This window comes from Oratosquilla oratoria, chromosome 20, assembly GCF_046742065.1.
Source record: "Oratosquilla oratoria isolate Oo_2021 chromosome 20, ASM4674206v1, whole genome shotgun sequence".
NCBI lineage: Eukaryota > Metazoa > Arthropoda > Malacostraca > Stomatopoda > Squillidae > Oratosquilla > Oratosquilla oratoria.
Genome location: NC_134796.1, coordinates 2382301 through 2405079, shown reverse-complemented (window position 1 = coordinate 2405079; position 22779 = coordinate 2382301). Strand labels below are relative to the sequence as shown.

General features: G+C 46.1%; 1 protein-coding gene across 1 annotated transcript in view; it reads left to right on the top strand.

The window, feature by feature from the left end:
• The first annotated feature begins 3149 nt into the window (after window positions 1–3149).
• Window positions 3150–22779, top strand: part of LOC143036373 (uncharacterized) — a 109973-nt gene continuing 90343 nt past the window's right edge. The window contains exons 1-3 of the mRNA XM_076203630.1: window positions 3150–3367; window positions 6104–7192; window positions 7313–7611. Of these exons, the coding sequence (XP_076059745.1) occupies window positions 6392–7192; window positions 7313–7611 (1100 nt within the window). The 5' untranslated portion in view covers window positions 3150–3367; window positions 6104–6391. The remainder of the gene's footprint in view (window positions 3368–6103; window positions 7193–7312; window positions 7612–22779) is intronic.

Genomic DNA, 22779 nt, shown 5'->3' with positions numbered 1-22779 from the left:
AGTTCTCTAAGTACTCGTTTATATATACCCAAAAATCCTTCTTGTCCTATCCACGTCTCTCACTATCATGTCCATGTACACTCAGGTAAAAACACACCTCCCATCTCAGTTTCACCCTCACCCACATTAACCTTGAAGACACTTCCTTCCCTCTACTCCTCCACGCACATTTCTATTTCATCATTTACTAACTGAGCCACTTCTTTCCTCCCTCGCTCCCTCCCTCATTACTCCCGATACTCTCCCCACCATACTCCCAAACTCAAAGTCACCCTTCCCTTTCAACTTAGTTTCACATAACGCTAAAACATCCATTTTCCTTCTCACAAACATATTATAGTAAATGTAACCTAACTTGAGCCCTTTACCGTGACCCGGAAAACCCCATTGTTGACACATCCAGCGATAACCTGCGCATGTCTCATTATTATTCTGTATGTTATCTACCTATGGAATATATACATATTCATAAGACGACTGTATGGTGTCAAGTATGGCTTGGGATTTGAGGGAAAGACAATGACAGTAAAGTTTCCATTTCATTTGGCAACATGGGTATAACGTTGCCGCCCATAGTGACCTAGTCCTGGACACAATTGGCATGTCGGGTCATTCACATATCCGCTACCATGGTAGGAAGAGAGCTCCTCCTATGTGCTGGGATCATGTAGCTACAACGCGGAACCCTGACGTTCCACCTGGCCACGCTCAAAGGCTCGTTTTAAGATACCTATAATATACCAATCCCTTCCCTTTTACTGGCACCTGCAACCACAACCACGCACAATAAATGACTCAACGTTTAAGGTCCTGGTTCTCCTCCCAAACACTCTTATGTCTTGACTTCTCGTAGATAAACATATAGAGAGCACGATTCTTAGTCCAATCACTCTATTCTACTTTGTCGCCTTTTACGACTCGCATGGAAATCATAGTGGCAGAATCCTCTCCCACCCCTGCTAGGAGAAATGGAGCCAGAGAAATGGTAAAGGAGTTTCAAGGAACAATATACAGGAGGGAGAATCGCAGTACAAGGGTTGCGTCATCCTCTAAAGCTTTTACTCTAACAAATGACGAGTGACTCCAGTCCGCAAGGGCACCAAAAAACAGTTCCCAAAGCGTTGGTTGCAAGCAACCATACTATCACTATTGCATGTTAACATGTAGGCTGTACCTCAATACGGGTATACATTCACACACACACACACACACACACACACACACACACACACACACACACACACACACACACACACACACACACACACACACACACACACACACACACACACACACACACACACACACACACACACACTCACACTCACACACACACACACCCCCTCACACACACACACACACACACACACACACACACACACACACACACACACACACACACACACACACACACACACACACACACACACACACACATACGTATATATATATATATATATATATATGTATATATATACATATATATTATATATATGTATTTATATATATATTTTTATATATATTTATATATATATATATATATATATATATATATATATATATATATATATACGTACATATACCAAAGACTTTTTCCCCCATACAAGGGAGGTAGGCATAAAAACCATTCCCTCCCATTCCATCCCTAATACACTCCACTCCCTCCACCCTCTACCCTCCCTCTTATCTTGGCACCTCCTGGATGACGGGTCATCCCTGCATCTTGTCCACTGCCCTGGGTCAGAAGCAGTGTCGCAAGACACAGCACATCCACAGCAAGGCCGCTTCATAATATCGGCGAACCCCCCTCTCTGCCCCCCCATGCGGAAAAGAAGATGGGGAGAAATCCTTTTGGGCTGTGTCAAATTTTCCTCACACATACTACCTCACTCCCCATCCCCCACCCATTCCACCTCATGCATCACAACATCATCCACATACAACCATTCTCCATTCACCCCTGTCTTCTGTCCTCTTCCGTCCTTCCTCAACAGACATTCCCCTCTTCCCCAAAGCCCCTTTTACCCCCATCTATCCATCTCATCCTAGGTCGCCCCTCATGTTCATTCCCTCCACTTCTGCCTTCCACACCTCTTTTACTAGTCTTTCTTCACTCATTCTTTCCATGTGTCCAAACCATCCCAACACTCTTTCATTCACCCTATCTCCCAACTCCCTTACCACCCCCGTTCTCCTCCTCACCTCCTCATTTCTCACTCTATTCAGCCTAGTAACCCCTATCATATTTCTCAGACATCTCATCTCAAACACATACAAACTCCTTCTCTCTTCCTCTCTTATGTTCCATGTTTCTGCCCCATACAGTGCTGTCGGCACAATCACTCCTTCATACAATCTCCTCTTAGCATCCATTCCCAAATGTCTATTTCTCATTACACATTTTAATCCACCAAAGCACTTACTCGCTTCTCTTTATCTACATTCTACCTCCACCTCCACTACTCCCTTTCCTGCCACATTCGCACCCAAGTATTTAAAACTATTCACTTCCTCCAGTCTCTCTCCCTTAATAGCCACTTCCAGTCTGCTGCGACTCTCCCCCCTTGTACATTTTACCCACTTTTATCTTCAACTTCCTACTTTCGCACACCTTCCCAAACTCTGTCACTAACCTCCTCAACCCCTCCTCTGATCATGCTACAAGCGCAGTGTCGTCAGCAAACAACAATTGGCTTATCTTCCACTTTTCTCCATTTTCTTTAATCATCTCCAATCCCTGACCCACCACCCTTGCATTTACCTGTCGCACCACCCCATCCATGTATAAGTTGAACAGCCAAGGCGTCATAACATATGTATATATATATACCTGTATATATATATATATATATATATATATATATATATATGCATATAAACACATACATATGTATATGTATATGTATATGTATATATATATGTATATATACATATATATATATATATATATATATATATATATTACATTATATATATATATATGTATATTTATATATATATATATGTATATATATATATATTATATATAGTCGACTTGTAACAGCTTAAACAAGAGTTAGCATTGCCATGTACGTACGTCCGTACGTACGTTTGAATGCAAGACGGAGGGGATGTGGAGTGCGACGTGTGAGCCACTGTATACCTACCAACGAGGCAGCCCGAGACCGAGTCAGTGTGACTGCAGACATGGCGGGAAGAGCACGGGATTAGTTTAAGCCATTTATGCAGTAGGTGTATTGTGCGCGCTTTAATTGTGGATACATCTGTGTGTGAAAAGTGGAAAAATATATTAAATTGACTGTGAAATGCCCAAGGAATAGCACAGTTGGAGTGTGAAGAACTTTTCAAATTAAGGATTCCTAACAAGGTAATATATATCTATGTATTGTTTTGACCATTTCAATTGACAGCAGATGGTAATATTCTCGCCGTGTTTGTGTGATGTGATATTCTTTCCACGGGTGAAGAGAGCTACTGCATTGCCAGGGATAAACTTAGAGCTTACCGAAGTGGCTAGGAATCCGGCGGTGAACCAGAATTAGATCTTTGAATCAACAGTCAGGTGTGGTTTCTCGAGTATGGGGCGCAGGCGAAATCCTGGCTCGTTGTCAGAACAATGGTCGCAGATAGTATAAAGTCATTCTACAACCGTGTTTGAAAAAGCAAAGCTACATGAACCTTTAATGCAATCAATAGGAGAGCAAATGAGTTTGTGATAAACCTTGGAATGTGTTCATATAACATTAGTACCGGACAGCCTTGAACATTCAATTTTATTCTTGGTATTCAGTGATAATATTTTATTTCGTTTGATGACTGAGTGCAGGTAGTAGTCGCGCAGAGAATTGTCGTTGCACACACACACACACACACACACACACACACACACACACACACACACACCTTGAAAGCTTATGCATATTTAACATTATAGGCAGTTATTTCATTATAGGTTTTTCATGATCTCATGGGGGGGGTTTAATCCCAATGGCCAGGGAGTAGTGTGGGGGGATCTCTATCCCCACAGATCACTATCACAAAATTATATTTAGAATGTGTAAATGATATTTGATTATGTCCGTTGGTGTGGAGGGACGTCGAGGAGAAGAATGGAATTATTTGGCAGCAACCAATTTGACAGGAAAGGTGCCACTAAGTATGGAAGGGTTTTTTTATGATGACCTTCTTTACCCCCACACCCCACCACCTTTCCCGGTGCTTGGGGCTGGGCCGAAACGAACAGCATCTGGCACAGGTTTGTCGTGTGATTTCACAAGACTTTTGGGACAGAACAAGGTTATATGACGCACTCTCCTCTTCGTCAGGGAACTTGTATTGTTAACAAGTCCTAGTAGTTACGTATGGGTATATGTAAGGCAACAGAATCGTTTTTATCTTCTTTAGGTCGGATTAACGTCGGGTGAGTCGTCAACGTTGTATTTGTCGTACCGTGACATTTGATGTGCAGGAAGAACAAAAATCTTTGAAAACTTGAAAAACTGGAAACTAAATAATGACGCAAGTTCTGGTACGAGGCAAACCGTGTGTTTTTATCGCCTTGCCTCATTTCATCACACTATTGCAAAGGATTTGCAAAATTGTTGTAGTTGTATCTGATGTGTGAGAGTTCTCGAAATTTATCATTAGAGACCGTTTCGATCAGATTTATTCTCTAGCAACCTCGGGTTGCACAACATTTAGTTATTACCATTCCTCAAGGTCCATCACTCGATAGTATTTACCGCAGTGTCTACTCATGAAATACGCGTACAACACATATGTCGCTTTATTTGAACAAATGTGATGTTTCTTGTGTAGGAAGCTGGATAGGTGAGCATAGTTGGTCGCTGGGACTGGCTAGGTCGAAACGGGGAAAGTCCCAGCCAGCTCGTTTTTATAAGCTGATCCACCGCGTTGCTACAGAACATCGATCGTACGTCTGGCCGACGAGTAGTCTTCATTCAAAACAACGCTGCCCTCCTGCGCTTGGGTGCACCATGAGTCCCTGGACACCGTGGCCTGAGGGGAGAAACCGGCTTGGGGGGGCTAGGCAGACGTCGAAGTCTCTCAGTATAGAGTTTAGATATATAGACTTTATTATAGACTTTATTTGGCAATGTACATGAAGTGCAAATAATGACAAGAACACAGTTCGACTCGATATGTAGGAAGACAGGTGTATGTACGTAAACTGCTTTTATGATTTTTACTCGGAAACGCACGAACGCTTCAGGAATACATTTTAATGGGGGAAGTTTTCAAGTAAAAAAGAAAAAAAATATGAAACATAGAATCTCGTTGGGAAATTTATGAATATTTAAAGATTCCACTCACGTTAAAAGTCTCAAAGCTTGTGTGGGTGAAGGTTCGAGTGTGAGCCTTCAGATTTTATTGCGTATTGCCAAATCAACCCATGCAAGCTCGCGCGCACACACACACACACACACACACACACACACACACACACACACACACACACACACACACACACACACACACACATTGCAACCTGAATTTTATTTCTGATTCGTGTGGTGTTTTATTAATTTGTGGGAACGACCGTTCCGGCACTGGAAGTGTGTAGGTTGTTCTTTGTGCACACAGCCCAACTCGCCTTCGCCACTGACGGTAACCAAAACTGTCCTGAGGGGACCAGATGAAGTGCATGTTTGGTGGTGAAGCTGTTTTACTTCCTTGGAAGACTGTGTGTGTGTGTGTGTGTGTTTACCTAGTTGTATTTCACGGGAAGGGGAGCTAAGCTCGTGGTGTCCCGTCTCCATATCTCATTTTATCTAAACTTTTTAAATGTGTGTGTGTGTGTGCGCGCGCTCTCCTCCCAAACTTGTAACAATTAAAATGGTCTAGGGTTATGTATGCGGACCTGTCATGATCAGTGATATGACAGATAGGGACAGTATTGATGGACCCATGTAGGGATGAGGGACAAAAGTATAGTCTTATATTACGCCGATAATAATTATCGTACATGGGGGACGCTGTAGGCAGGAACTTTCATGACTTTGGTTGACAGTGCCATGCTCACGATGCAGACTTGATATTATCATGGACTGATTCTTGCTCCTCTTTCTCGCGGTTTTTGCAGACGCCTTGGTTCTTCACACGCCTCGCCTCTTCGTGGAACTGAAGATCGTCAGGAGGTTCTTCGTTTTAATCCATCGCCTCGTCTTCCAGAACTTAGAGTCGATGTCTACAAAGTGTTTTTGAGTGCGTGTGTCTGTGTGAGTGCTCTTACGCGTGTACGGAATAATTTGTCACCGTTAAATGGATAGTGTGTTTACTAGTCAAACGGACCGGCAGAAAGCAATTCCCATCTGGGCCGCCAACGCCGACGGTCAGTTTTAAACCCGTCTCGTATATTATCTGAATCAATATGGGAAGAAAGAGGACCTATGCTGCGGCTATGCAGCTTCACGAAGACCTGTCGGGCGCCACAAAAGTCATCAAGGAAGAGCTGGTAGATGCCATGGTCCCCGACATCGCTCTCCATCGCCATCACTATCACCACCACCACCAACATCACCTTCACCAACACAGCAACCTCCTTAACCACACGTCTTCCTCCTCCTCCTCATCTTCCCCCTCTTCGTCGTCTTCTCCTACTCCTTCCCCCTCCTCTTCCTTCTCTCCCACCTCGTCGTCCTCTTCTTCGGCAGACTCTGTCCGAACGCCTACTTCGAGCTACGACAAGGACTGCGCTGAGGTGCCTATGCTGGTGCCAAGTGCCTGTTCACAGGGAAGCGTGGTTGTGCACCATCCCCAGAGCCAGCACCAACGCCATGGGTCCTCCTCCTCCTCCTCTTCCTCCTCCTCCACCATCATCTCCTCGCCCACTGCTTCCTCCCCCAACACTGCCACCGTCCCCACCACTGCCCAGCATATCGGCTGTGGGAGCGCCTCAGGTGATCTCACTCCTGTGGGAGTTTATACCTCCCCGCCAACCTTCCCTCAGGTTGCCGCGCCTCCTCCTCGGCCGCCTCCCGCGTCCACTTCGACGTCGCCCTCGTCAGCCACATCCTCTTCGTCGCCCGCCTCGAGTAATGGCGGCCGGTGCGGCGGAAACAATTCTCCCGTCGGGGTGATCGTGGCAGAAAAATATTGGTTAACCTCGATGGTGGACCAGGCTTCGTGTCTGGCCGTCGACGTGAGGACTCAGGAGAGATTCGTCGTTAAGGTAAGTCTCCAAGCCCACTGATAAGAAGCAGTCGAGACGCTCGTGTTAATAAATTCTAGTCGATGACCATTTGTCTTTCATTTACTAACGGCGTCGTTCTTTTCTTTCTTTTTTTCCTAGATTCTAGATGGAAGAAGTGGGCGCGATTTAGCTGCCCAGCACGCTTACCTGGGTACGTGTGCGGGTGTGCGAGCGCCGGTCGAAGTTATAACTTCGAGCGATTGGCGAAGGGCGTGGGTAGCGTTCCCTGCTCACTATGACGATCTTCATTCGTACGTTCGTACCAAAAAGCGCCTACGGGAAGCTGAGGCACAGAGCCTCTTTGCGCAAATCTCCGATACAGTCGCCCGCTGCCACGAAGCGGGGCTTGTTCTTCGCGATCTCAAGCTCAGGAAGTTCGTCTTCACGGATACTGAGAGGTGAGTTGATATAATTTGTGTTTATATTTCCCCCCAGTGTACCTAATTGAAGGAACTACGCTCTCTCTCTCTCTCTCTCTCTCTCTCTCTCTCTCTCTCTCTCTCTCTCTCTCTCTCTCTCTCTCTCTCTCTCTCTCTGTGTGTGTGTGTGTGTGTGTGTGTGTGGCCAGGTATCTCTTCGCCATGGCTGTTACGTCGATACTTTAAAGCTTTCGAAACGACAGCTATATTGCATGGAACATTAACATTTTATGTATACTTGTTTCATAAATAATATGAATTTGTGGTACAGAAATATATAAATATATTTTCTTCTTTAACCTCGTATCTGTCTGTATGCGACTGATACAGCTTTCGAAACGACAGCTACATTGCATGGAATATTAACATTTTTATGTATATTTATTTTATGAATAATAATAAGATGAATCTGCGGTACAGAAATATATAAATATATTTTCTTCTTTAACCTCGTATGTCTGTCTGTATGCGTATGTACACACGTACATGTGTGTATGCATTGTCGAGGACAATGACTTGTGGGCCAGCGTCCTTCTCGGGGTATCTCAAGGCCAAACTCGTCATGGCGGCTGGCAGAGCACCACAGAGATGTTGGGTCGCATGATTTCAACATCACTGCACCATTTTCCTCAAGTTCCGTGTCAGAGCCCTTTGCTGTACGATAAAATGCGGTTAAGTCTAAGTTTGGAACAGGGGGGGAATCTTCTTACAAGAACAAATATCTTCGTTAACTCGCACATCCTGTTTAGTAATGGAACCGACAGATTTCAGCAGGCACGCAACTGCTATGTAGGGGCATGCACACGTGAAATCAACTTTCAAACTTTATAAATCTCTGTGCAAAATATGATCGTATCGAGATATTTGGTGTATTGCGAGTTCTGTTTCAAAGGCTGCCATGTGAACTCGTATTTCCATATATTTGATGGGTAGCATAACAGGAGTTGATCAGTTATCACTTTGATGAGATATTTAGAATTTGAATGATTATATTAAGCTCTTCATTAATATATATATATATATATATATATATATATATATATATGCGCAATAAAAACACTAGGAACGTGTGTTCACAAATGCGTAAGCAACCACTAGGAAAAGTAAACTAACGAAGCAGAGCGCTTTCGTATAATTACATCTTCAGCACTGGATGTAATTATACGAAAGCGCTCTGCTTCGTTAGTTTACTTTTCCTAGTGGTTACTTACGGATATATACTATATGTCTCCCGGGCTATCAAATTTGTATTGAGGGACAGAATCAAGTGTAGGTAGGTTATTAATATCGTTACTGAAGATTGTTACACGCAGCTCTTTAGTGCTGTGTCAGCCATAACAGAAGAAAGGGCATCTATAACTGTTGGCGTTCGTTGCGAAGTGTATCACCATTCCCATTGAGGGGACACGAGCAATCGAATAGTATAGTTTGCCAGCGGACAGAGACCAGTTCTGATACGGAAACTTAAACGTCTTTGTTATCATTTATTCGTAATCAATTCAACTTAGTTACTGGACTTTGTATGGATTGTGTCTGACCATTTCATCCTGCTAGAGGATCACTGGAACGTGTTTGTTCATGACCAACTGTTTTGTTTAAAGTGAAAAGGTGTAGACGATGGGAATTGATAGGCAGACTGTGCACAATGAAAGCTTTATGCTTTTATATGTTTTTCACACCATGTGCATTTGTTCTAATAACCTTCAGGGGATTTTATTCACCCGGGAGATGCTACTTCACAGTGAAATTGTTAATTTTCAGCAATATTTTTGCAGATTTAGGATTGCAGACGTTCTTTGTGATAGACTCTTTCACATTTTCACGAGGGAAACTAAAATTATCCTCTATTCATTCACGAGCCATTGACTGTGCACAGAAAGAGTTGTTGTTTAAAGGTCAACGATCTTTTCATGTTGTCCTTTGGCCTTCACGTCTACAGAGGGCGTGTTTGAGCTTGGCCTCGTCTCCCCCCTCCCCCTCCCCCCCACTCCCTTCCGGAATCGCTGAAAGGTCGAGTGATGCTCAAACCGCGGAGCTTCTGGCGTTGTTGTCCTTGCTAGTCTTTGTGACGCGCAAGTAGTGGGTGTCTGTGGGATACTTTAATGACGTTACATAAAGATTCGATTGCATTGAGATTTATGGAAGAGTCCCTCCCCTTGTATAGGCGCCTTTGCCTTTCGCTCATCAATGGATTGTAATTGGTGAAAACATGCCTCCGTTTATAACCATTTGGGATTAAAAGAATAGATTGATAAACAGGTGAACGCAAATCTACAAGGGGAGAAACTAACGGATTGTCGATGTTATTCTCCATATTTGTGAGTAGTTACGTTGCTGAAAAGAGGCATAACGACTTTTATCGGGATTTTAAAAATGTCGATACCTACCTGGATGGCATTGTACGCGTGTCAGGTTCGTGTCGTCGGGCATGTAGTCCGATAGACTCGGCGGAGAATACGCATTGCTTAACTCGTAATCAATGCGTATCCGTTGGGACCTCCGAGGTCTCCTTCTCCTGCTCCACCACCACCACCTTCCCCCACTCCCTCCTCCCCCCTTCCACCTCCTCCTATCTGACATTCCAACAGCACTAGTGTGAGCGATACTGACATCTCCTTACAGCTGTCCGTTATGCCTCTGGGGGACTATACGTGTTCAAATTACTGGCCACTTCGCGCACAGAAGTACAAATGGGCTTCGTCCTGTGGTCACCGGTTTTCTCTCACGTTGTAACTAACCCGGCGGGAGATCGTATAAGCTTCGGGTTTTATGGTCAGGGAGGCTTGTTTTGGACTCATGGGTGGGTTGGTCCTTTGTATTGTGATGCAGAGGTAAGGTATATGTATGACCGTTGTGTGTGTGTGTGCGCGCGCGCATTCATGCCTGCGCGTATTCATGCCTGCGCGTGCATGCATGTTAACCCGCATACGAACAGAAGTCCATAAGTCCCACGGGTCAGGCTCATCGATTTATTTCTGGGTGTCAGTCGTCACAGGGGCCCTGGGAGCCAATGAAGTCGACTGACGTCAATGGCCATAATATAATGTGTAGACGACGTCACCCCAGCGAGGATTGAAACAGTCGTTATAGACGAAAAAATCACGTGGTCTCGGCCTTAACCGAATCACTCAGGTTTGGTCCAGGGTCGAAGAGAGTACATACATTGCCGCGGGGTGCTGACGAATGCCCGAAATGTTGTGAAACTCTTTTATAGTCTTTTGTCTTCGTTATGTTTCCTGCCTGTGTGTGTGTGAGAGAGAAATTGAGTGAAGATCCGGGTCTACTAAAGGATTGCGACTGAACGGCCTTTATTTCCCTGTTCCTCCCTCCCTCCCTCCCTCCCTCTTCCCCTTGTGTGTTATGCAAACATAGTCTGTTGTCAGTAAGAGCTTCCTGTCTCTGTTTAGGGAAACTGTCTCTGGTTACAATCGTTTTTAAAAGCCTGTAAGTCACTCAATGATTTTCGCTGTGCAAATGTTGTTTGTTGCCAAGATGGTCGAGAGAGGCTACCCCTTTCGACACTGAGATGATGCCACATACGTGATCCGAGATAACGTGGCCGTAGGCAGAGCGGAAGGAAAAGTGATAATCTGTGCGGCCAGTGTATTCTTGGGAGGAATGAGGATCACTGGTATGCTAGCCCCATCATTGAGAGGGAGAGCTTCGACTTGATAGGACACTCGAGTGATCCGGAATTCCCTCAAAATAACACAATCCCCGAATTGCATAACATCACCCGTCACTAACAGGAACAAAATTAACAAAACTCATCAAGTTGAGGATTGAGCTTGAGACGAGGGTCTGTGGACGTTAGTGTTAAAAAAAGATTCCTACCTGCGTGGTAATGGAAAGTACTTTCGTGTTGTTTGTATTACGGGGGGTGGGGGTTGCAGGTGGCCGTGACGTTGCCCTGACGGTCAGTATCTTTTGGTTTCTCTTATTCATGGCGAATAGGAAGTCCATACATATCGCTGTTTGTATTCGTGTGCATGCACACACACACACACACACACACACACACACACACACACACACACACACACACACACACACACACACACACACACTCACACTGTCCACGTTCGCACGAGCTACAAGCCAAAATCGAAGTGCAAACACACCTAATCTATCTACATTTGTTGAAAATGTCCTCAGTCGCCTTGACGTCGTGAAACGACATTATTTGGTTTCACCCACGGATAAAGCGACGTGACGTCACTCGAAGCCCCGCCTCCTCTCTGCATGTGGATATATTTCTTCAGTTTTCTGCTAAATAGCATTTCACCCGTTATTAGGCGTGCTAGGATATGGCCGGGGGACTTCCGTATAAACGAGATATATACTTACAGGTGGACACGGAAAACAGGCCACGAGTGTACACATGGTTTAAAAGTTTTGCTTAATCGTTTTACCCAAGTTAGTATAATTTTAGTTAAGTAACTCTTTACTTGGTGTTGGTTAGACTAAAGTTTTCAACCAAGCGTCTTTCTGTATATAATTGTATCAGCTGATTAAATGTGGTGTTGGTCGTAGAAGATGTTGATGAAAACTGCCACATACGGACCCCCAGGCCTCTCGGCCTCGGTGCACGCTGAGTCCGAGTCGGGGCGTCGCTGCAGCTGCTGCTTTAGACGGAGGCCGAAGTGCCGTCTTTTTATGGTCGAGGCACTCCCAAGGATTTCAGCAAACGTAGCTACCTGTTCCTGGAGTTGGGGGGAGGGGAGGGGGAGGTCTGCTAAGATGGTGCAAAAAGAAGAGGAACAACAAATTGCTTCAACGGGAATCGCGCAGCAGATCTTGGACGTGTGTGGGAGTGGTCTGGTGGTGTACAATATGCAAAGGCTCAAAGACACTGGCCTATACGTTATGCAGACGTGTGCTAGCAACGCAAACAAATGCGCGCGCTCATGCAGACGCGCACACACACACACACACACACACACACACTCGAACGGGGCCACGTACCTAGAAATGTAAATAAAGGGTTAGAGGTGTGAATGTATTTGGCACTACGTTACGTTTCGATGCGGTTGTGTCAGAAGTGGGGTGGGTGGAGTGAGGTTGAGTTAGTGAGGTGGATGTCACATTCTTGTACCCTGTGGGTGTGGTCGTTGGGAGAGGTTCGTGGGTGGAGAGAGGGGGGAATTGAATTAGGGTGTGGTGAAGGTGTAATCAATCATTAGGGTGTTGTTTGCAGTGGCTAGAATATCGTGGTGGTGCTAAAGGCGACATTGGTAGACAGGGGTCTATGGGTGTGGCAATGTCATTAAGGGAATGGATCAGGGTGACTCATTCTTGACAATAGGGCATTCCTGTGTACTCCAAACGAACGAGTTTAGAGAAGCGTGACTATGAAAGCGAGTCATGTGTGCGTTTGCTTACGTGTGTCTTTAGTGTATATGCTTAGAGGGTATGTGTGAGTGTGCTTGTAAGGGGGATATATAAATATATGTGCGCGCGTAGGCATTCACTAGGAAGGGAAGGGTTCGGTCGTGGAGGGGGAGAAGGGAGCCACTGATGTCTGACTAGGCACCAAAATAGACGCCAAGTCGGCTTGTTCCTTCCTGTGGGCGAGTCCTCTGACGACGACGACGACGACGATGACCGAGGGCGTTTCTGATGGTAGGGTCAGAAGCGGTTCTTGTTCTCTCCTGTCACCTTTCTGGGGGCCGTTCTTCCGGGTATAACGCCCATATACTTCCCGAAGGGTCTGTGGCTTTGTTCCGCCAGTGGTCGATGTGCTCCTTTAGTGCCTTTTTTTAGGGCTTGGGGCGAGTCTGACGTATTTAGTCTAGTTTATGGTCTCTTCCACCGTTCGTGTTAGCCCCCGCCTTGCTGCAACGGCGTCCACCAAAATGAATTGAATATTTCGGCTTAAACCAGAACCATATTATCGAGGCATGGGAACTTGTTCAAGGGGCAAATAAAAAGAATTCCAACCCTTTCGGTCCGTATACGATTGTCGGATAAAGTGGATTATTTTCCCTTGGCTAGATCAAGATCCGCCAAATGTGTCATCACGGTATAATTTTGCTCGTTTGCATTACATGGGTGGCGAAACAGCCCTTTGAAATTAATCGTCTGGCATTAGTCAAAACAAAATATATAAGGAGTGCTACGGAGGTGGGGGGGTGAAAGGGAACGTGTGCGGGTTACAGGAACTTCAACGGTGTTGGTAAAATCTTCGTAACCTATGTCGACGTTACCCAACTTGGGCGTTGCCTCCGTAGGAAGCCGTTTCTCTGGAGGGAGCTCCTCCGCGTGACGTGCTCGGCTTCTTTTGTTCCTGTCACGGAACTACGAAGAGCCCGGCGGCACGATCTCCGTTGGGTTGTCCTTACAAGGCAACATTTATTTGTGTCAGGACTGGGGTCACGTATTCATGAGCGAAGAATTGTCGACGACCGCACCCTTCCGCATAAGTTGCAGTCATGCATCTTGTCGTATTGTGAAGGCTCTTTGCTTCACTGTCGCCTTCGTTGTCTTCTCGATACTCTTCTTCGTCGTCGCCGTCGGTATCGTCTTAGTCTCTAGCCTGTTAACTCTCGCAGCGCAGGTTTACCTCTGTTGAATAAGATAGTTTGGCGGTGGCTAGAACAAGTGTACGAATTGCCAGTACCAGTAACAGGGTGAAGAAAGGATAGGAAGGAAGCGGCTTTCGGAACTATCATGAATTCAGGGAGGAAGCGACCGAGGTGGATGGTGTAGCAGGAGAGTGAAGAAGTCGGGAGCAGTGCCGGAATGTCCACATGACGAGGCGACACGGGGGTGTTCTGACGTGGGGAGGTTGCTGGGTGGAGGTTCTGTCTGGGGGCCCCTTCCCTCCACCGCACTTGTGCAGACATCACCGTCACTACTTTCCCGTCGTGCGTCGGTCCTTCGTCCACGTTATGGTTGTCAACTTTAAAAAAAAGAAAATAAATTTTAGAATGATATTCGTAGTTAATGAAAGGAGCCGGTAGACGTCACATATTGATCGTTTATTTGCTCAGCAGGAGGAAGGGGTGTGTTCAATGCTGTAGGAGGGGTTCAGGGTTAGGGTGGGTGGGGGGGGTTGAGGCAGCGACCCGGCAGAAGGGCCTTGTTGGTACTCGGCCTGGCCTATTGATCGGTAGGGACTCTAGGTCGCTGGTGGAGGGAGCAGCAGCAGCGTCGGTGGTGGAGAAGGTGGAGATGATAATGCTTGTGCACGTAGGCAAAAATGACGAGGAAAAGGTGATGGTGGATGAGAATAGATGTGGTCGTGATGGTGTAGAATGAGGTGAAGAGGACTGTGATGGTCATGGTATTGGAGAACCAGATGGAGGAGATGAATGTATAGATCGTGATGGTGGAGGAACAGGTGGCGATGGAACAGGTGGTTGGGTGAGTGAATATGCGTGGAAAGGGGCAGGTGGGTAAGTGTTGGTGGTCTTCCTCAGTGGGTGTCGGTTCGGGAGAAGAGAGAAGGGGACGGCATCTTCTCCGAGCGAAAAGTCCTCCGACTTCGTTGAATATGTTTGGATGCAATCCTGTATGCAGAGGCAATAATGAAACGCAGGGGGGGAGGCGATTTACGCGTTTATTAGTCAGTGGGTTATGTGTATAAGGGAGCGCTAGGTGCGCATGGCAAGGAAGACGGGTGTCGACTGGCGTGGGGGCAGTGCCCTTCGCTACACAGGGCGAAGAGACGTTGCCACACCTAGTACATGTATGAAAAGGGGCCTTGTCGGCCGTAACAAGGGGGTCCTTGTACGGGAAGTGTCACTGTTGGTTGGGGCACGCCACATTATGGTACCCTGCTCTATGCTAGTACCCTAGGCCAAAGTACTACTACATACCACACCTCCCCCATCCCCCACCCCACCGCGCTCGTTGGACCATTGCGAGAGGTATGCCTATTCGCGAGCCAGGGCGAGCGACGGGGGCAGAGGGCCGCGCACGAGGACCGGGATCCCCCACCGAGGGATGGGACACGACGGGAGCGGCGTCTTCGGGGGTCGGTGGGCGCTTTCGTAATGCGGCGGGGATGACGATGTGCTAGCCGTACAGCGTATCCTTCCTAGGGGGGGCGGAGCGGAGGGGGGGGGTCACCCTTGAAGACCAGCACGTTGCTAAATTCCCGTAGGAAGTATTCGTGAGTGGCGGCCGGTGAGCTGTCAATGGGTGATGTTAGCTCGGCGAGACAGACGGGTATCGACTGGCGTTGGGGTAGTGTCCTTTGCTATACAGGGCAAAGAGACGTTGCCACGCCTAGTACATGTATGAAAAGGGGCCTTGTCGGCCGTAACAAGGGGGTCCTCGTATGGAAAGCGTCACTACTAGTCGGGGCACGCCACAACATTATGGTACCCTGTTCTATGCCAGTATCCTAGGCTAAAGCACAATACCATATACCACACCTACATACCACAGCCCCGCCACTTCTCCACCGCTCCTCCATCTTGCTGACTATATCTCCCTCACCCTACTTCCACTCTTCCACCCTCCCTCGCCAACGTGTGCTGGTACACTTTTGCTCTGCAGTCTTCCTCTCTCTCTCTCTCTCTCTATATATATATATATATATATATATATGTTGAGGTGTGAAGACAGAATGAGTGGTAGGGTGGTGAGTTTAAACGCCAAGAATCCGTTGAAGTTTTATTTCTGACGTTTCGTCCAACTAGGACTTCTTCAGAGTGTACACAAGTAGAACAATGACAACTTATATACCCGCACAGCTCACCCCGTTCCCCCTCGGTCAATGTTGCTGCCATCTCTCTTTCGTCTTGCCTCATGGATGATTAGTCCGCTTGCTATCCTCGCCAGCTTGACGAAACCGTCCCGATGGTTGCTGCATGGGAGTGAGGTAATGTATGCTGCCTCAATTGTCCTCCTTTCCTTTCTATCGAGTCCAGTATGTAGCACCTCTGTTTTTTTCCCAATCCGGCAAGTGGCCAAATTTGTCGATGTGTACCACTAAAGAGTTAGACGTCCGGTGGGCTTTGATGTCATTCTTGTGCTCAGTTGTCCGCTTGTGAATTCCTCTGCTAGTTTCGCCATAGTAACTAGCGGGGCAGGTTTTACAAGGAATTCTATAAATTAAGCTGTTGTCTTCGTTTTCTATTTTGTTTCTAATTTTATTTCTCACAACGTCGCCAATTTTTACCCCCGTGCTGAATGCCAGTTTCAGGCCTGCCTTGGTGAGATTTTGTTCCATGACGTTTGAGCACTTGGAGTTGGGAACGGACAGGTACCCACGGTTCTCATCATTAGCCTCTTTTCCTTTGACACCCCTATTTCTTATTTGTAACGCCTTTTCCTTATTTCTATATAAAAAGCCTGCTGGGTAATATAATTTTTTTTTTTTTTTTAATATTAAAAATGCAATTAATTTCCTCCTGGAGAAATTCCTCACTACATATCCTAAATGCTCTCAGGAAAAAGCCTATAACGATTCCACTTTTTATTTTGTTGTGGTGTGCGGAGAAGAAATGCACGATGTCGTTTTTGTTTGTGCATTTTCTGTGGACTGAAAATGCTGTCTTGTTACCACGTCTCCATACTACTGTGTCTAGAAAGGCCAGATGGTTATCTTTCTCACGTTCCATTGTGAATTGGATGTCACGTACTATCTTGTTTAACTCCTGTAACTTAACATCCAAATCAGTATCTGCGGGTGCGACGACGAGTACATCATCCACATACCGCATCCAGGTGGAGTCTTGGCCCATTATTCCTATGAAATTGTCTTTCTCTAGTACCTCCATGTACAGAGAGGCTAACACGGCACTGAGAGGACTTCCCATAGCAAGCCCACGACACTGAATATATTCTTCGTTGTTGAAGATTAGAGGACCAAATTTTATACAAAGGGAAATTAGTTTTAAATAATCCTTCTTACCTACAGGCAAATCCTCGTCTTTTACGTCCTTGACTACCTCCTCAGCAGCTTTTAATGCCCCGTCAGGCAGGCCTGAAACTGGCATTCAGCACGGGGGTAAAAATTGGCGACGTTGTGAGAAATAAAATTAGAAACAAAATAGAAAACGAAGACAACAGCTTAATTTATAGAATTCCTTGTAAAACCTGCCCCGCTAGTTACTATGGCGAAACTAGCAGAGGAATTCACAAGCGGACAACTGAGCACAAGAATGACATCAAAGCCCACCGGACGTCTAACTCTTTAGTGGTACACATCGACAAATTTGGCCACTTGCCGGATTGGGAAAAAACAGAGGTGCTACATACTGGACTCGATAGAAAGGAAAGGAGGACAATTGAGGCAGCATACATTACCTCACTCCCATGCAGCAACCATCGGGACGGTTTCGTCAAGCTGGCGAGGATAGCAAGCGGACTAATCATCCATGAGGCAAGACGAAAGAGAGATGGCAGCAACATTGACCGAGGGGGAACGGGGTGAGCTGTGCGGGTATATAAGTTGTCATTGTTCTACTTGTGTACACTCTGAAGAAGTCCTAGTTGGACGAAACGTCAGAAATAAAACTTCAACGGATTCTTGGCGTTTAAACTCACCACCCTACCACTCATATATATATATATATATATATATATATATATATATGTATATATATATATATATATAAATACACATTGTGCACATATTACTCCCCCTGTTTGGGTCGCAGCTTTGCTGAATGGAATCGCTAGTTCTTCGGGAAGTGAACCTATGGTCTTAATACACTCGAACTAGAAGTTACAGTTGTTGTAGATCCCAGAACGGTGGAAGATAGAACGAATACCTGGCGAGGTCTTGCAGGACGCCATTTGTCCGCTGACACCCGACCGAGAACCCGGCCGGCCACCGGATAACGTCTCTCCTCGTTTCTTTTTCTGACATTTTATATTTTCCTTCTACCACATTTTTCTTGTTTATACCCTTACTTCATGGGTGGTTCAACTTCCACCTTCTCCCACATCTTTCTTCCTGATCTCTTACTCCCTCTTGCTCCTTTGCTTCCATCTTTCTCCTTCATTCTCCTCATTTTCTCTCATTTCCCCTTCCTTTTACCCATCCCACACTTCGAATCATCCCTTTTTCTTTCTCCGTCTCCTCTTCCTCCCCCTCCTCCTGTCCTTCCTCCGCACGCACGGCCTTTTGGACCCCATTGCCCTCTTCCACCACCTCCTCGACCTTGTTGTTCTCCACCACCCGTCATCCTCCGCCACCTCCTCGACCCCGTCGTCCTCTATATCCTGCTCGACCCTGACGTATTCCAATCCCCCCACTCTCCACTTCCTCACCCTCCATCTCGTCCACCCATCGCCCTCCACCATGTTGACCTCTATGGCCTCCTGTAGAGTAACCTCCCGCTTATTCACTCGCATTGTGTGACTTTGTCTTCTGCCAGGTGATCATGTTCAGCTGAAGGTTTGCACGTCAGATAAATTACTCGTTTTTGTCGAAGCGTTTGTCTGCAGCAGTGAGCTTGATTTTTGGGCCAACGCCAAGCGGTTTCATTCACACAAAATGACGTCCCTTTCACTTACATGTTATTCTGGTAAGCCAAACTATTTTGTTCAGCACCAGAAGGACCTGAGGGACGTTTTATTGATCTACGTGGCACCCACCGGTTGGGAAGAGGTTAAAGATGAAGTCCCAGGATGTACCGCAGAAGAGGGAAACTGCGCATAGTCGAGGTTCCTCGAGCTCGATGTCGGTACCTCGAACATTGCGTTCCTTGAACTCTCTCTTCAGCGAACGTCCGATGTCGATTGCGGACAAAGCATTGGGATGGCCCACACCGGGGCCGTATAGCTCAGGGGGTTTCAACCTACTTTCTCGTGTATCCCTAATTTATGTGTTACTGTTATTACCTCCCTGTGGATTATTTGAAACGTCCAATAACTGCTGGGTTTGGGGTCATGGGTCTGAGGTACCCTCAGTGATCCATTGACTGCAGGTTGACAAGCACTCCTATTGCTGAAGGCGGAAAGTAACGATTCGAGATGTGACCTTCATTTAAAGAAGAAAAATCAAAGCCTTAAAGATGTGTGGGGACTATTTAGTTCTTAACCGATGAATAATTTTATAATTGCATTTAACTTAGCAGAGTTTACTTGGTGAAATGCGCTTAAGTATTGGAAGTGTTGATGGTGAAAGTGGGAGGAAAATAAACTACTCGGAACGAAAACATTTGGGCAACGCGACGCTGCGGAGACGGAGATGAGAACAAAGAACGGAGGGGGGGGGGTATGCCGAGCTGGCCTGCATGCCTCCCTGAATTTAATTGGAGAGGAAGGGGCGTTGACGGTGGTGCTGATGATATTCGTGGTGGTGATAGTGATGGCGGGGTGGTTGGTGGTAAGACAATATTAATGTAAACACTCGTCCTCAATGTTCAGAACCTGATGAGTTGAAATGGATAAAAGGAAGTTTACTGAGAATTTAATTGGAGAGGAAGGGGCGTTGACGGTGGTGCTGATTATATTCGTGGTGGTGGTGGTGTGATAGGGATGGCAAAGTAGTGGCGGGGGTGGTGGTAAGACAATATTAATGTAAACACTCGTCCTCAATGTCCAGACCTGATGAGTTGAAATGGATAAAAGGAAGTTTACCGAGAAAAAAAAAATCAACCCACTAACCCCACTCCGAGGAAACAGTCATGCTATCCTTATCTTCACCTTAGTCTTATCACGTCGATAATGGCGGCTGCGGCAATGGCACCATCGGGTCGGTGACGTGAGGCGCTACGTGATTGGCTCCCTCGAGGCCGAAGCGGCGCTGTCATTGGATGACATATCAGGTGATCGGCAAAGTGCAGACATGAGGAACAAATGGCCAGAACGTTTTATTTCTTCAATATTATTATTATTATTATTTTATTATTATTATTATTATTATTATTTTATTATTATTATTATTATTATTTTATATTGTATTTTTATTTCTATATCAGTGTCTGTGCCGTAACAGTCAGACTGCTGAATTTGTACACAAAGTAAAATGTTTAAAAGTGAATCACGATATTGAAGTTAGGTTTTGAAAATGTTTAGATAACTCTACCGTCTTGTTTTGTAAATTGTGATATTTACTTATATATTGGCGTCAGGGCCCTTACATGGGGGGGTGGGGGGGAGGGTACATTTGCCCTGAGGTTTTACATTTAGGGGGCCGGCAATTCTAGTCTGGATATGCCGACCACAAGACTGACAAAAATAATTATAATAAAAAGGTCGAAGCCCTGAATATTTTACCGTGATCGACGAATTTTGCGTTAGAATCAACAGAATACAAAATGTTTTCCCCGTATCCTTTCTGCAATAGGGACATTAAATACAAAATTTAAAATCTGTTTGATTATTTCGCAAGCCAATAGCCATAATAGGCAGTAAGGAATGGTGGGGATTGGGAGTTTTTTTGTTTTTTTTTGGGGGGGGGGGTGGCGTCACTGGCCCCTGGGGTGACACTTAGCCATATAATGGCTGTGAATGGCTTATTTACAAAGTGTTTTTTCGTCGGAATAAATATAGCTGTCGTTGATTGTCTTAAATGACCGACATTCAGGGACGCCAATCACAATCATTGGCGAGCAGCGATAGGAGAGATTGCGCGCGCCCATGCACTCATTCTTTTTTTCCTGTATACTTTTATTAGGCACACACACACACACACACACACACACACACACACACACACACACACACACACACACACACACACACACACACACACACACACACACACACACACACACACAAAGAGGTCAGAATAACTTCTTATCCTGTCAACTAATTCCGACAGTCGTCCCCGGTTTCGAACCGAGGCTCGTGAGAACACCGTTGTGTAGATAAACACAACTTGGCAGGTCCATGTGCAGTACATTGGAACTCGCTAGGTCATGTCAGGCAGGGTTTCGATTGAGAAGTCTGTATATAGGTTTAGGGCCTCATGAAATGGCTATCATTGTCGCTACCGCTGTTTGGATGATATGAGTCAGACCTTCCTCGCCCCCCTTGTCCTCCTCCTCCTCCTCCTCCTCCTCCTCTTCCTTCTCCTCCTCCTCCTCCTCCTCCTCCTCCTCCTCCTGCTCCTCCTCCTCCTCCACTTCGTCCTTCTCATTTACCTCGTCGTTGTCCATCTCCTTACATCTTTTTTCTCTTGCTTCTGATATGTTACATCCTTTCTGATCTTCAGCTTTTCTCATGTTTTCCTTCGCCACCTCTCCTCCTCCACTTCGTCCTTCTCATTTACCTCGTCGTTGTCCATCTCCCTACATTTTTTTCTATTACTTCTGATATTCAGCATTTCTCATGTTTTCTTTCACCACCCCCCTTCTATTTTCCCCACCAACTTCCCCTCCCTCTTCATCTCCCCCCTTCCACCCCCACCCCCCTTCCACCCCCACCCCCCTTCATTTCGTTCGCTCCCGTTGCCCTCAGCTTCCTCGCCGTATATAGAAGTGCTGAAGCATCAACTCCCCTATACACAGCTGCTTTGGTGTACCTTCTGGCCAAGAGGCGGCCTCGACCATTTCAAATTCGGTTCCAAGAAGTCCTGGATTTCGTCCTAAGGCTCTCGGCACGGACACACACACACACACACACACACACACACACACACACACACACACACACACACACACACACACACACACACACACACACCAACCATGTACATGAATATATATCGCTCACTTTCACTAAGCGCATGACCGGGGCCTTCCAGCCCTTTCCCAAGTGTGCTCTTCATCTCTTTCCTTTCTCTCCTCCTCCTCCACGTTCTGCTCTTTTTATCATGCATAGGGGACAACCTAGACAATCATCGTGGTGAGGTTACAGATCACCTCCTCTGTAGCCGTTTCCTTGTGAAATCCCTATTTGTGTCATTCGAATCTTTAAATTCCTGAATATGATTTCGGTGTCGAGGGAAAATTGTCTGGGGTGTATTAGCCACAATAACTTTTCGGTATGTGACTCTCTTTGAAAGCCTTTTATTGACTACCAAGGACCCTCGGTTGAAAGTCACAGATAGCGGCGATTGGGCGTCGAAGGGTAAGCCATATCTACGAGAGGTCCTCCAAACCTATTGGATGGACCTCCACTCAGACCTTCAGGGTTCCTTCGGGTTCCTAATTTAAGTTCCCCCCCGAGTCCCTCCAGACCTCATTCAGTGTTGACGTAACCTTCGCGGTGTTCTCAACCCCCCCGTCCCCTTCCCTC